This window comes from Aethina tumida, chromosome 3 (assembly GCF_024364675.1).
Source record: "Aethina tumida isolate Nest 87 chromosome 3, icAetTumi1.1, whole genome shotgun sequence".
NCBI lineage: Eukaryota > Metazoa > Arthropoda > Insecta > Coleoptera > Nitidulidae > Aethina > Aethina tumida.
The window spans coordinates 17,025,901-17,042,217 of NC_065437.1; the positions used below are offsets into that span (position 1 = coordinate 17,025,901).

Here is a 16,317-nt window from a genome sequence, read left to right on the forward strand (position 1 = left end):
GATTCATTGAGGAATACCTTGGGTGGTCGCCATCCACAACCTGGCAGAGGAAGTCCATCTTGGCCCAAAGGACAAGGCGCGTCAAGTCCTGGTACTCCTTGATCGCCTTTATCTCCTTTATCACCTTTCCTTCCCCATTTTCCAATTGGTCCCTAGAAATTGTGGTAGAATAAATTATTACGTAATTTTCTTTTTTAAAATAATACTTACAGCGTCACCTTTGTAGCCTTTGTCGCCTTTGGGACCCTGAAATGTACAATTCCTTATATCAAATAGATTTTAAATTTAACAGGCTTCAATATTGAACAATAAAGAGTGATATTTTGAATGAGTAAAAAACATGCTGATCTATTTCCAAAACCAAAAGCTCAGTGAGTTAAGTATAAGGAGTTAATAAGTTAGTACCGCTTGTCCTGGTATACCATCAGTTCCCTAAAATTATTAAAACAGCAGTTAGTAGTATTGTTAACGTATTATTCTGGTTATTTTTTATGTAAGTTTACTGATACTTACAGGTAAACCTGGATCACCACGTTCTCCTTTGCTTCCAGGTTCCCCTTGAGCTCCCTATTATAAATTAAGTGTAATAGCAAAGACTTATTAAGAGTAAATATTATATATTCAAATAATATAAAATTGTAAGTAAATTGTTAAAAAACAAAATTACTTTAATCTTACCAAAATTACAGAGGTAATTTAACAAAGTTCTATAGAGAACTAAATAAAATTTAATCATAATGTTGAAAAAATTTCTTTACTTACTTTCATGCCATCTAGACCAGGAGGGCCCTGTGAATAAAAATAATTAAAAGAAAAAACTAAAATGGAACTGGTATGAAAACATTAAGAGAGAAAGGATGAGTGCCATGATGCAGGCGAACTAGCAAAATCTGTAAAAACCAAAAACATAAGCAAAAATTTAATAGTTACAGCACATGCACAGGTGAAATTTTAAGGACTGCATTATTGAATCTGTATTATAATTGTAAATATTTATATTTAGGAATTAAGTTTGTACAATAAAACTATAACAAATGACGAATATTTTTTAATAAATCATAGTATTTTTTACAAAAATTAATTAATATAATAAATTACTATTTCTAATATATATTACACTAAGAATAAATGAGGAAGAACTGTACATTTATTAGTAACCAGGAACAATTTTAAAGAGATATATTCAATATACATTAGCTAATTATATTTATATACTATAAATTAGCACTTAAACAGTAACAATATTGTCTAGACACTATTTACACGAAAGAAATCACTGAGCACATAAGTACTGCAATAGTCCACATTAGCTTCTTACTGATGTCGATGAGTTTCAAATCTGAAACCAAAATTGTTGAAATTGATTAACAGATTATAATAAAAATAACGAATGAGTTAATTTACCATTTAAAGAAATGTTAATACACAAACAAAAACAATTAGCCAATGTTAAATAGCGGAAGCGGAAACCGCCGAGTTGAGTTGCTCGGGATACTCCTCGTATTCTTCCTCTGGTTCCTCGTAGTCATCTGGGCCTTCATCTATAGGGTCTTCGTCGAATTCGGACGGCATTATTGGCGGAGGAACAGGTTTCAATGTTTCCTAAAATTAATGACACCAACACCCATGCAGTTAGCCCACAAAACATATATTACATTAACGAAATATGTTAGATTCATTGAGGAATACCTTGGGTGGTCGCCATCCACAACCTGGCAGAGGAAGTCCATCTTGGCCCAAAGGACAAGGCGCGTCAAGTCCTGGTACTCCTTGATCGCCTTTATCTCCTTTATCACCTTTCCTTCCCCGTTTTCCAATTGGTCCCTAGAAATTGTGGTAGAATAAATTATTACGTAATTTTCTTTTTTAAAATAATACTTACAGCGTCACCTTTGTAGCCTTTGTCGCCTTTGGGACCCTGAAATGTACAATTCCTTATATCAAATAGATTTTAAATTTAACAGGCTTCAATATTGAACAATAAAGAGTGATATTTTGAATGAGTAAAAAACATGCTGATCTATTTCCAAAACCAAAAGCTCAGTGAGTTAAGTATAAGGAGTTAATAAGTTAGTACCTCTTGTCCTGGTATACCATCAGTTCCCTAAAATTATTAAAACAGCAGTTAGTAGTATTGTTAACGTATTATTCTGGTTATTTTTTATGTAAGTTTACTGATACTTACAGGTAAACCTGGATCACCACGTTCTCCTTTGCTTCCAGGTTCCCCTTGAGCTCCCTATTATAAATTAAGTGTAATAGCAAAGACTTATTAAGAGTAAATATTATATATTCAAATAATATAAAATTGTAAGTAAATTGTTAAAAAACAAAATTACTTTAATCTTACCAAAATTACAGAGGTAATTTAACAAAGTTCTATAGAGAACTAAATAAAATTTAATCATAATGTTGAAAAAATTTCTTTACTTACTTTCATGCCATCTAGACCAGGAGGGCCCTGTGAATAAAAATAATTAAAAGAAAAAACTAAAATGGAACTGGTATGAAAACATTAAGAGAGAAAGGATGAGTGCCATGATGCAGGCGAACTAGCAAAATCTGTAAAAACCAATCCCAAAAATCTTTATAAAAATGCTTAATCATCATCATCATCTTCATCATCATCATCATCAGCATGCATATAATTCTTGACCATCAAGATATACAATAAATCTTAAGTTTTTAAAATTATCAATAAAATAAGAATGATTTAAAATAGTTTATTATTAATTTTAATGATAAAATAGTTATAATATTGATAATTTTGATCCATAGGAGTTGTGGATAATTAGGATAATTCTCCTTTGTGATATATGTAAATGTGCAAAAAAATTGTAGGAGAGATATATTTGAAAGGATAAAAGAAGTGAAGTAGGGATAGAAAGCAAGGTAATCTTATAAAAACATAAGCAAAAATTTAATAGTTACAGCACATGCACATACATTTATTTAGTACATGTTAATAATACACCAAGCTCGTTATGTCTAATTATTAAAATTAAAATATTGTACAATTTTTAGGTTTCACAAACCCTAATTCTAAAATCAGTCACGTAATATAACCTGTATATTTATTACAATCTATAATCTACTATAAGACACCTATAAAAATGTAACATTTATATTACAACACTGTTATAACTTATAAATTAATGATTTTGCAAAACTTCCTTTTTACAAATATAATAAATAGTAATAGCGATATATTTATATAAAAATTGATCTTCACTGCATATCTACTTACACTCTTTTTCCTATTCAAATTGACTCTTCATTACATTCAAGAGAGTGTTAAGTACTAAATGGACGTAAAATGGTTTGTTTGCCTTTACAGGCAGTGGATCGTTTTAGTTAGATACAACAAAATTCGTATCCTCAAACAATACTGTTCAAATTAATTTTATTGTCGAACACTGATGAAATCTCCAAAATGCGTAGATGTGCGTAGAGTAATCAGAAAAATCAACGTTTTGTTTTCTGCTTTGTTGTACCTATCCATAACAACAGTATCAACATTATCTATGTATAATAATAAATATTAAAATAGCAATAAATACAGCATATGGTTTTTAAATACAAAGATAATATAAAAACATTTCTATAGTTAATCCTAGTTGTTTTAGAATATATCTTTATTTTTGCATTTATATACATTTCAAAAAGAATTTAGCCACCTATGAGTAATGTTAGTTTATATTTCACTGTACATTTACTATAAAACATTTTATATTAGGACAGTTTTAAAAAACATAGCCAAGTTTTAAAATCTTCATTTCTGTAAATTGTATCCTTATATACATTCTATTAAGTTGTCTAGAAGTACCAAGAAAAAACTGACTAGTCTATTGCTAGCAGACGTATTCGTGGCCAAAAGCATTTTTGAGATGTCTACTGTTGCGACAATGAATCCTTTTTTTTATATAACATGAATAATTTTACACTTAACATCTTCGCGATGATGTTTCTTGGCAGTTGTTTTCAATATCTTCTAGCTTGTTTACCAGTTATTGTCCTCCTAAACCATTTGATATTACATTCTGGGGTACTTATATAAAAAAAATAAAAAGAAAAAATAAAATAAATTTTGCGCTTCGTAAACAATCCAATGTAATATCTATTCAACAATCATTTAACAGATAAAGGGGGTATTTTTGGTTCAGGATCGATTCTCAGCGCGAAATTTTGCCAAATTATACAGAATAGTCTGCATCATTTACTTATATGAAAGGCAGTCCAAGTTTTGAAACATAAAAAAAACAACACAAAAAATAAAATACTAAAAAAATAAAACCTGAGACCTCCTGACATACATTCAAAAATTTTCCCCGTCAAACCGAACTTGTCCGAATCTACCCCCTTTAATACAAACAGCTCAACTACGGTCTATATTCCACTTAACAAAAATGGTTGCGTCAAGCCCAGTGAATGGTTAATCGATCAAAAAAAATAACGGTTAATTTGTTAAGTCACTGCATTGTTCGATAAACGCTGCTAGTCCTAGTATGAGAATGGTTTCCTTACCATCAGCCCTGGCTTCCCATAATCGCCTGGCCTTCCGCTTTCTCCCCGCAAACCCATGGGACCCTAAATGTTTGGAGTGTTAGTAGGTAATTCTTTTTTTGGGTTAGTTGTCACTTACCGGTAATCCCATAGGACCTCGCTCGCCTTTCACTCCTTTTTCACCCTAAATTATGAAAAAATATATTTAATTACAGCTATAATTTCAGTAAAGAAAGTACGTACTGGTTCTCCTTTGATTCCGTCCATTCCCCTATCACCTTTAATGCCAGGAGGTCCTTGAAGTCCAGGTGTTCCTGCAGGTCCTGGTGGTCCAGGAGGACCTGAGATCTAAAAAAGACTCTTAGTATCATTTTGGGGGTTTTACTACTATACTTACTACTTCACCCACAGTGATTTCTCCGGTTCCGTCTCCCTGGAACAGTATAAAAAATAAAACCAAAAGACGTGTCCGAAAATATAGATCACAAAGGTCAATAAATATTGCTTTAGCAAAAGTTAGGATTTAGATGTAGTAAATAGTTACCTGTCGTCTTCTGAGCTTCTTGTATTTCTGTAACAAGATGGAAAAGGAAGCAAGAATTAAAAATCAAGCATCAATGCAATAGGTAGGTAGGATCAATAAAATATTCTTAAAAGGAAATTTTCGTATGCTCAAGAATTTGGAAACATAATTGAATGAATATTTACCGATTCGCCTTTGTCGCCTTTCTCGCCCTTTTGTCCAGGGTATCCTGGAGGTCCTGGTAATCCAGGTGGTCCCATCAGACCCGGCGGTCCGATGTCTCCGTAGTCGCCCTTCTCTCCTTTGGGTCCAAGTTGACCCTAAAATATATATTTTTTTATTTACGGTGAAACGAATAGATTATGATACTTACTGGGAGTCCTGGAGGACCTTGTGGTCCTGGTTCGCCATTTATTCCGGGCTCTCCTGAAGGACCGGTTAGACCCATGTCACCTTTAGGCCCTTAAAAATCGTTAAATATATATATTTATGTTGAAATAATATTAAACTCGTCAATATATACGATTTGACGATTCAAATCAATATTCGACGAAACACTGGCGCATCCGCCAAATTTGAATTTGTTTAGAATTGAATGAATTTTTCTAAATAAATATTAACAATAATTTTTAACATCATAGTAACATGTAACATCACTATTGTGGTGCTAAATTATTCCTATGTCCACTCGCATAACTTCCTCATTTTCACATAGAACTTACGCTTTAGACATTATAATGAAATTAAAACTATGAACAAACCCAAACAACAATCTCCGTGATTCGGTTGGCTAGAATTCGGGCGGGGAAAGTTTTAGTAAATTCAGTTAAGTAAAACCGTTTGATGTTGCGATATGTACCTGAAAAACCCGTAAAACCTCTATCGCCCGTGTCCCCCTTGGGACCCGGGTGGCCTCTGTCCCCCTTCTGGCCCGGGAGACCGGGAGGACCTCGGGACAACACGTCTCCATCTCGACCCTACACACACCAAACCACATAAACTTAACACACAGCTTCATATAACGTCCCAGTGCTATTATACATTATTTTAGACAAGTACTAGTAAATACGACAATTTTACGTAAAAAACAATTATTTACAATGACATGCCTAAACGATTTACTACTATTTACAAAAAATTTTGGATGAGGGTATGATTTTCTTAATGCAATATCATGTGTTATGTCGAAAGCTACTTGCTTTAATGAGTTATTTTTTTCTATGGTTAGTTTAATAAAGATTTATAGCATATCTTCTTATTGATTCCATTTTTGACCATTAAATTTATAATTTTCGAAGAAAGCTCTAGTATACGTTTTATTCGACGATAAATGTTTTATCGAGAAATTCCTATGACTCCATATGAGACATTACTTTATAAAATTTTATAAAATTATTATACTCTCACATTTTTATTGCATTAAGGACAACCATCTAAAAACTTTTACATGAAAATATTAACATACAACATAATTTAATAAACAAAAATGTAAATACTTACGAGAATAAAGCAGCTGGCTATAGACCATTAATAGTGCTCGTTAAACAGTGATTAATATGTTAATCAGCGAAATAAAACGTTAGTGCAGTGTGGTACAACTACAAAAATTACAACAATAAAAATACTACTAAACAACTATTAAATATGGTGATTACGAGATTTAACGATCTGATGACAACTATATTATTACACAATAGTCATATAATTTTGTGTTTGATTAGCTACAATGTTACAATATCACTACTAACAAAATAATTGTGGTATCAGCTTAAATAATAAATGTATTATATTCCATACAAGCGTGAATGTAACACACACATAATTGAAATAGAAGTATTATTAAAAATATCTGTTGTTTAATTTTAATAACATCAACGCTTATATGTTTTCTGTGTAACAGTATATAATAAAATAAAAATTACTGTTAAAAACTGGAAAATCAAAAATCATGCTAAACAAATTCTTTGTTTCCTTTCATTTAAAGTGCTTAATTTTCCCATCAAAAATTTAAGTGCAAAAAGCGTCGAAATGCCCATAAAACATGCTCTAACACCATCTACTCGTACTTACGACAATTCATGCACTGATTAATTGTCTCTGAAGATTACAACATTACTACCATGCAAATTCATAATGTCCCCTTATATGAAGCTATGCAATGAAATGCAGTTTGGTTAGAATAGTAGAATTGACACAATGTTATGAAATTATTAACTTGTCAATGATGAAAACTCACTCAATTTGCACTTCCTTATAAAATGAATATGTTGGTCATAAAGTGTGCATTGTGTAAAAAAGCAGTTAACGCGATCATAACATTGTTAAGTATGTAGAGTCAAGAGGATGATCAGCATTGTACTTTACCCGTTTGCCGCGTCGCCCTCGGGCACCCTTTTCTCCAGGCGCACCCTGCGGTCCCAAAGGTCCAGATTCACCCTTCTCACCTTACAACATCACAAAATTTATGTTAGATTTACGAAAATCAAATTAGAATAAAAGCTGTAAAGCTGTAAGGGGTAAATTTGGGGCAAAGTTGATGTAAATGATACCTGGCGGTCCTGGAGGTCCAGGTGGTCCTTCGATTATTCCTGTCGGGAACTGGTCTCCTGTTAACGTTGTCGTTAAGCCTCGTTCGCCTTTGTCGCCCTTTGGTCCCTGAAAAAAAGTTTTGCATCTTAAAATTACAAAAGTTTTTGATGAAATCCAATGGAAACCATACACCTAAGGAAGAGTCAAGAATAATACAAATGATAATAATGTGATTTGGTTTGGTTAGTACTAGAAGTGACGTATTAAATTATTAAACCTTGCCACCATAATAAAATGTGCGTGATTTTAGTAAAATTAGGTCGGCATCCAAAAGCTGTGACGTATCCAACCACCTTACTCCCGTGGTTCTTAATACTGGCAAACTTACTGGAATGCCTGGATCTCCTTTCGAACCATTTCTACCTGGTGAACCCTATCGTAACAAGAACCTGATTGTAATGACATTGAATACACACAAAAGACATAATATTAAAAACTTTAAAAAATCTCACAGGTAATCCCAAGCGTCCTGGCATCCCTGGTACACCCAATAATCCTCTTGCTCCCTTGTCGCCCTATATGATTGCAATGATTTGTTAAACTGATTACTGATTAACGGGTGCACAATTATTAGTAAACCGATGATTATTAATTGAAATTGTTGAAAAGTTGAAAATTTGAAAATTATTTATACCTTCGCACCGATGAGTCCGTCCATTCCGGGCGGCCCAATAGGGCCCATGGGACCTGGTTCGCCTCGCTCGCCGGCCGGTCCTGGTTCTCCTGGCATACCTTGTCTGCCGTCGTGTCCGGGCATTCCCTCGGGGCCGGGAGGTCCTGGAGGTCCTGGCGGTCCCGGCTCTCCAGGTTCACCCTAATCACACACGACAAATATAGACGGGACAAAAAATACCTTTTTAGATACACTTTTCAAATTAGCTTTGTGCAATTAATTTTTAAACAACAAATTATAAAATTTACCATTTTCCTTGCATTTTTGATGGTAATGAGGACAATTTTACGGGCAGTTGTTAGAGGCAAAAGTGTTTTATGTGCAGGATTTAAGCATGAGATAAGTTAAAAGACAAAATTATGTTTAAGCTGCCGGAAATTTTTCACGAGATATTCATTTAGTGCTGATTCTCCTGTTCAGGCTCGACTTGCACTTAATGGTGCCGAAATTAAAAATATTTCAGCATAATTTCAAGTAAACCTTTTACTTTGTCTCTGCACAAAAATGTAATTTAAAAAGTACATCCTTCCAAATTACATGCACAAAGGAAGATATCGCCGTGCCGAGCGGAATAAACGTTTCACATAATCTTAAAAATAATGATAAAACTTAAGCAGTTAAATTTGGTATAAAACTATCAGGAGATCAAAACGTAACGATGATAAATACGAAAGTAAAGGATTCCAGTGTTAAAAACGGCAATAAGATAAACATCTACATTAAAACAACTACAATTAAAACACAACTTTCTACTGTTACAGTCCCAAACATACAAAGTTACTTCAACATCTAACAATTAACCAGCGGAAGTGCTACAATGAAGTATATTAACTATGAAACTTACTTTACGAGTTCGAGATCATCAGGTGTGGGTTATGAGGTTAAGAAATTTATGAATTGCGGTGACTACGAAATTAAATTGCTCCACATTAAGCTGGATTGTACATTAATGAAATTGGTATTTGATACTTGTTTAACACGAGCGAAATTAACTAATAAACCCCATTCGAAAGGGAAATTACCACTAGTATTTTAAGTATATTGAATGAGCCATGGTCGAATGCAGTAATTTTCCTTGCGTAATGTGTAATGAAGACCACTCTAAACTAATTAATGATAATTAATTTTGAAAGTATGTGGTTATTATGAATATTTTTTAAATGAGTGTGAATCAGCAAAAATAAAAATAAAATGACATGATTGATTCTCGATGATAACTCACTTTTAACGTGATGATTGTTTCCCCGGAAATGTTATGTCCCCTTTCTTGTAGCCCCTAGAAATTACACTAAAGGTGAGTACATTACTACGACAACGAGAGTAGAAAATGGGTGCACAAATATTACGGGGGCCCAAAGATCCATGCCAACATTACACCTAGAATTTCCATACAAAATTCCACAATCAAAATTTTTATGGATATTGGAATTTTGTTAGGATAAATACACAATAATCTACAAGAAAAACAATTAAAAGTGCAACAATAAACGTAGATGATCGTTGTGCTGCCTGAGATCTCTCACCTTTACGGCTACGATCTCGGCGTACCCCAATGTTCCTCCCCTGAGTGTTGTAACTGATCGCTTTAAACCCTGTAAAATTAATCAACATTTGACATTATTATGGGTAATTTGTTTGTTTTGGTTATATTGTGAAATTTGAATTTATTGGTACTTAATTTGTTGTTTATATAATTGTAGTTTTTACAGTAATAAAAATAAATTTATGTAACAGATGTGAACACCAAGATTATTTAGTGTAATATAAATAAAATTTTAATTCAACATTAAGCTCTTTTGATTTTATGTAAATTTATAATAAAATTGCACATAAACTATATTAAAATTTAACAAAATCAATAACATTAAATATTATAATTTTATTACAGAAACATATTTTAATATAAATTTTAATATATATTTTACTTTCAACATGTTATATTTTTGTAAACCTTTATATCTTTGAATTCACATCCTGAAAATGAGGATAATGCATGCAAAATAAAATATACCAAGCATAAGAGAAAATACATGAAATTCAAAATATTCTACTGTTTCGATGATTTAAATAAATAGGTAAACCAAAACAAAACACACCAACAAAACCAAATTACCTACTCAATAAGCTACTTACCCTCCCTGGCAGCTAAATAAAGAATAAAATTCAAATGAAAGTATATCTCATAAATAAGCCGTAATTTTAATTTATCATATTTTTACAGTTACTTAAACCTATTCTATCGTGTTTGTGTAAGTGTGAAGAAATGTAAAGAAGCCGAAACAAAAAAGCGATATCACTTACTTTAACAGCTTGCAACACGTCAATTCCTGCACTGCCCACTTGCCCTTTCTGGCCCTTCTCGCCGGGCCGACCCTGCATAATCACACAATTAAGCCCCAAAAAACAATCAGGGGTTCGCAATTACTTACCGGCTCGCCCTTCGGACCGTCCAACCCGATCGGACCCTATACAAAAAGTTGAGAGAAAAAACAAAACGTCAAAATGTGCGTGGAAAAATAAACGATGACGGATACGATTACATTTACGTTTTTGATTAAAAAACTGAAAAATAAAGATGAAATGTATGTAGGAACTTACTTTAATCGTATCCATCATTTTTGTAAAAAGCGTGCTGAAAACATAAAACCTGTAAATTTGGGTTGTTGTACAATTAAAGGTTGTAATTTGACCTTTGAAACAAAATACGTACATATTAAACTCGGAGATCTCAGATAAAAACCGAAATTATATGATAAACTCCTGCTGGTACATTAAAATGTTCTCTAATGCAGGAACAACTGTGTAAACAAATTAAAACACAAATATTTTGTAAAGGCTAAGTTGAAAGCATATTAAATTACAATGCCTATACAGGATTTCACACAACAACAACGTAACTGGTTTTATATTTTTTCGCATTAATTATTAGTTAATGAAGTGTGATGTAATAAATGAAAATGAAAGTTAATACATTGACTAGGAAATACTAATATTAATTGGCTAAAGAGGATATTTACTACTGAGGAAAGGGTGTAACTACTAAAGGGATGTTTGTGCAGTTCAAGTCAGTTTATAACAACATGTTGCAGAATTAACTGCGGAAATAAATTTTTAAATGTGGGTCACTCGGTTTAATTGCACCCAAATCCAGTTTGGATTTCAGTTTCAAAAACACGAAGAATTTAATGGAAAACTGCACATAAAACCGATCAGAAACATTAATTATTTCGTGCTCTAAAGAAATTAAAGCGATGCGTCGAGTTGCAGTTATCCGTAGTTAATTTATTCGGGGGTGCTTAAATCGAGCCCGCGTCATCGAAAAACTACACACAGACATCGGTTACTCGTTTGTTTGTTTGAGTGAAATAACAAGTGAGCGGGGAAAAGGCAAAACTGCAGAATTCTAATTAAATTCATTAATTAAGTTTCCTTGCGATAAATTTTATCTAGGTTTTCAATTTGGAAAAAAGATCATCCGGAGAATACTGAAATTTAAATTAAAATCTAACGAATTTTCAGCTTTCAGTGCGCATCGAAATCGCTCTGGGCCAATGCCGGAAATGAATATCGAGATTTTTATTAATTAGATGCGATTATTACGTCAGTTTTGGTAAACGATTGAACAAAGCTCCAATTTGGTTTTTATACCACTGGTCTTTCATGACATCCACATCAAATTGAACGCAGCATAATAATGCGTGATAAATAGAAACAGAAAACTGTTGTAATTGGGCAAAATCGGAAAATAAACGTGAAGGTTGACGGCTGGCTTAGCGTTTGGCCCCAACTAAATCACGATCAATTAGTCAGGACGATTGCAATCAAACGGCCAATGATGTCGTTAAAACATGGTTATTAGATTAGTACCTAACAGCGTTAAAGGCTTGGTGTTAGTCCGTTATTGGTTACGTGACGATAATCTAGTCCAGCTACCACCATGTGCTAAAAACAAATGAAAATAAAACAAACCGGAAATCCCGGATATCCGCGTGCCCCTGTCAGACCCTGCAACAGATTGTTTACCATTGTTAACGATTCTAATTTACTCCAAATTGGGTTTATCATTGCAGATTTAATTTCTTTGGTCCAGACTAATTACTTCCATTTAATTGGGCACATACATTTTATTCGGGCGAACTGTTTTACTCCTTCTAGTCATGATTTTAATCATGGCTCAACGTTGGATTAGCCTTTAATCTTGACGAATTGATTTTCACAATGATGATGTTTTAAATTGATCTAAAAAGTTTTAATTGGAGAATGTTTGTGGCTTCTAAAAGGTGATAAAAAAATTCTCTTTTCAACATCATATTTACAATAAATTGTTTTTCTTGGGTTGTTTTAAAAGTTAATTTAGGAACACAAAATAAATAATTTGAAAAAATGAATATCGTATAAAAATTTCTAAAGAATTTTTCAATAGACATTAAAAAAGTTAAAAACTAGGTGTGTGAGTTTACCCGACATCAAATGTATGACAATCCCGGATCCCAACTGCACCGTATCAGCTCGTTTGTCTGGACAGGGTAGACATAGGGTGTAAACATGCAAATGAAACGCAGTTACTGGTATTACTTGGAGTTACTGGCGACAGGTCAGTAGTGTCAACTGGCCGGTCGAAACCCGGCAGCAAATCGGACGTATTAAATCAGGTACTAGCGCTAATGAAATTATGTGAAGCTACACTAAAAACCACGTTTCTTACCCTCTGGCCCATCTCGCCTTTCTGACCCTTGTCACCCTGTAATTTTAATTAATTGGGCTTGAAACGCTCTTCGGACACATGTTGAATGCTAACTAACAACTTTTTTTTATCGGTTTATCGATTGTGAACAATACAGGCGGGGAAGCACTTCCCCTTTTCATACTGCCATTTATCTAATCGGACAAAAAAAGTTGCGAGTTTCCAACGCTGAGACTTTCCTGTTTAACGTTGCCCACCCTCCCCTTTACCAATTAATATTAGCAAAAATTATGGTGAAACATAAAAAAATGAATAATGCATGAAGAGCAATAAAAAAATAAAATTATAATACCGGAAAGCCGTTCTTGCCCGGCGTACCAGGAGACCCCTAAAGGGAAAAAAATAAAAGAACAAAATCATTGTGGTGTGCGGAACGTAAAGACGTGCTCGTAATTGTGAATTAACATTGCTGCAGTCTGTTCTCTGTTGGAGAGAAGATGCCAACTTGCTAAAGATTTCTTTCGGTTGTCGGAAGTGAATTACCATCTAATTTTCATGCAAACATAAATGTGCACAACCTTATGTGTTTTTATGACGTGAGATTCATGTAATTTGGACAACGGTTTAGAATAAACTAAATTTTCGTATTGTTTTAGTTAATTGTGACAAATTTCAATCTTCAAACTACTGTCTCGTAATGATTAATTTTGACTGTCACGAGTATCTCTACACTAGATAGAGTTAAGTGTCCAGAGCTTGATTACCGTAAACCACATTTTGTTTAAGAAATATCTACCGACTATTGTGATAATTAAAAAAATACCGGTTCATTGAAATCTAACAAATGTTTTTGTAGATATTTCGGAAACGTTCAGAAATATTAAAATGTGGTTAGTTTTAATTTATCTGCTCTAGTACTACTCGTAACAGCCAAACTTAAATAATTTGTGACACTTTGTAAATATAAAATAAAATTGGCCTTCTTCTCCGTCCTTCTAAACTTTATAAACTTCAACCGAATCTTACCTGAGGACCTGCTTCACCTGCTTCGCCTTTCTTTCCCTTCCTTCCGCGTTTTCCGGGCGGACCAGGAGGGCCCGGCGGGCCTGGAGGACCTGAAATTATGAGCGCACTTTCACTCTACATGAAAACTTTATTAATTATGCGCGGCACGGCATGTTTTTCAGACGTATAAAATAAAACGCGCCAGATTTAGCCACAAGTGTTTAAGGGATTAATTAGTCTCCTAAATGGTTTTTTTATGGACGTTTTTTCGGGACATTACATAAGAAATCTTGAATGCCAAATGCTAAAGCTAATGGTAATTCTCGTCCCATTCTTAGAACGAAAATTCCTGTATTAAAAAAAAAGATGAAAAGCCTAATTAAATTGAACGGGATAATGGCCTTTGTATATTTCTTTTTAAACTGCAGTCCAATATCCTTCTCCGCGTAATTGATTTAGCATTTCAGAACCGTTATTACCTTAAATTATAAATTCATGAACGCTTCTTTATATCCGAGTTTCCAAACAAGAGAACATTTTCACTTCAGTCCCTCGAGACTTGTTTTAATTTGGCTCGGGAACAAAGTTGGTGGATTTTTAAGTAGGATGTTGTTCAGGTATTTATTTTTTGCAAACAAATAAATTATTACAAGGAATTAGTGGTAAAATACAAAGAACTTTGAGGGGCTCGTTCCGATTCAATTATTTATATCTGTACTTTAATTAGTGCAATAAACTGAAGAATTTAAGTTCTGGGTGGTCAATGATAAAGCTTTTATTTAACTAAAAAAATACATAGACGGTTGATATAATTATCATTAATCTTCACATTTTCCGTCAACGTCAATTAATTTCTAATTAATATAAATAAAAATGTGTGATAAACCATCTTATTAAACCTGATCATAATTATAATTAACCCGAAACAAAAAACCAAGTTCGTAGGTTCGTAAAAACCATTAAATAATTGCCTCGGCAATCTAATAAATTAATAAAACGAAATTGTCGGCTGTTACTCGCACATAAGCGAAATAATTAAGTTATAAGTCCATTTATTTTCCGAGTTGAAAATTATGTTAAATATTTAAGATAATTACACGGAGATACCGATTCCACTTACAGAAATTGGTCTTAATAGTTAGTGCGACTGTTGCATCTCGTTCACCCACACATGCAACCATATTCAGCACGGTTAAAAGTGTAATTTATGTTTTAATTGTTCATTATGGCAAGTACCGTGTTTTCTTTGAGAACGTCACATTTTAGCTTAATTGGAAAACCAGCAGACTAAGATATCAGAAGCTGTTTGGGTAATATGGTTATTAATGGGAAGAATAATTATAGTAATTGTATGTTCCCATAATTATTTTTTACCTTCAAGTTCGTCAAGGCTTAATTGTTGAAAAATTGTCGTAAATCAGATTCCACATGAAATAATGCAGATGTAGTAAATTAAGAAATTGTAAAACAAAATTTGAATACAGAGGTTCACAACATAATAAATAGCATGAAAATGTTGGCGTTGTAAAACTCTGTTGGAGTTCGTAACTTCGTCAGACAGTTCGCGTCATATTGCACATTATTTTCTTTTAATTCCCCCGCAATAAAGTTGTTTGTCGAGCGGCTGAAAAGTGATCGTAAATTGTGGCCTAACCATTATTTACACGGGAACACGGTGTATACATCTTTACGGTCATTAGAGGAGCAGTTCGCGGGGCGATCCCCCGGGAACTCATTTACAAAACCGTCCCCCGATCCTGCCGGTGCTAAACTTTTCCCGGTGACCCTCCATTCTACTCGACGTCGCGTCTATTGAGCGGAAAAACGGAAATTATCAAGTGCAGCGAAGAATGAAAAATTATTAAAACCTAATTTCGGTAATCTCTCTGCTCTCAGCGGACAAATTCCTTTTATGAAATTATGGGGCTGCGAAAACTTATTAAAATTACAAAACATAATTCAATGCTAATAGGATGCCTTCACCTGGCTGGATTAACTTTTAACATATTTATGTTGGCGATATTTCAACTTTTTTCATCGAATACGGAGGGTAGTGTAGCATGGGAATGGCTGTAAGTATTTTACAGTCATTTTGTTTCAAGGCACATGTTCAGATACGGTGGTTACCTCACAACAAAGATTAATCGATCATCTTGATGTGAATAATTAAGTGTAGTTTATTCGATTAAAACACAATGAATGATTTGTGGCATCAGTTTGTCATTCGTACTTTCTCCATTTCGTGGCCTAATTTATTATTTTAATAAAACATTCCAATCAATCACTATTTTATTTACGACACCGTCGAAATTTCATTATCGGACTCCATGACAACTAAAA

At 33.4% G+C, this 16,317-nt stretch overlaps 1 protein-coding gene across 32 annotated transcripts in view; it reads right to left on the reverse strand.

The window, feature by feature from the left end:
* Nucleotides 1-16,317, reverse strand: part of LOC109601354 (collagen alpha chain CG42342) — a 125,640-nt gene that overhangs the window by 544 nt on the left and 108,779 nt on the right. For 2 of the 32 annotated variants that reach the window (XM_049964108.1, XM_049964090.1), the window contains exons 2-25: nt 13,999-14,087; nt 13,325-13,360; nt 10,718-10,753; nt 10,590-10,661; nt 10,422-10,433; nt 9,812-9,880; nt 8,250-8,429; nt 8,068-8,130; nt 7,944-7,988; nt 7,576-7,681; nt 7,391-7,470; nt 5,886-6,003; nt 5,400-5,488; nt 5,212-5,346; nt 5,048-5,074; nt 4,901-4,942; nt 4,747-4,851; nt 4,643-4,687; nt 4,525-4,587; nt 2,435-2,461; nt 2,186-2,239; nt 2,078-2,104; nt 211-246; nt 18-152 (exon numbers count right to left, since the gene is read on the reverse strand). In XM_049964108.1, coding sequence (XP_049820065.1) covers nt 18-152; nt 211-246; nt 2,078-2,104; nt 2,186-2,239; nt 2,435-2,461; nt 4,525-4,587; nt 4,643-4,687; nt 4,747-4,851; nt 4,901-4,942; nt 5,048-5,074; nt 5,212-5,346; nt 5,400-5,488; nt 5,886-6,003; nt 7,391-7,470; nt 7,576-7,681; nt 7,944-7,988; nt 8,068-8,130; nt 8,250-8,429; nt 9,812-9,880; nt 10,422-10,433; nt 10,590-10,661; nt 10,718-10,753; nt 13,325-13,360; nt 13,999-14,087 — 1,691 coding nt within the window. Of the gene's footprint in view, nt 1-17; nt 153-210; nt 247-513; nt 568-762; nt 790-1,033; nt 1,340-1,404; nt 1,603-1,689; nt 1,825-1,882; nt 1,919-2,077; nt 2,105-2,185; nt 2,240-2,434; nt 2,462-2,914; nt 4,049-4,524; nt 4,588-4,642; nt 4,688-4,746; nt 4,852-4,900; nt 4,943-5,047; nt 5,075-5,211; nt 5,347-5,399; nt 5,489-5,885; nt 6,004-7,390; nt 7,471-7,575; nt 7,682-7,943; nt 7,989-8,067; nt 8,131-8,249; nt 8,430-9,510; nt 9,565-9,811; nt 9,881-10,421; nt 10,434-10,589; nt 10,662-10,717; nt 10,754-12,257; nt 12,294-12,993; nt 13,030-13,324; nt 13,361-13,998; nt 14,088-16,317 lie in introns of those variants that run through there. The other 30 variants (XM_049964107.1, XM_049964086.1, XM_049964088.1 and 27 more) reach the window with 29 other exon arrangements.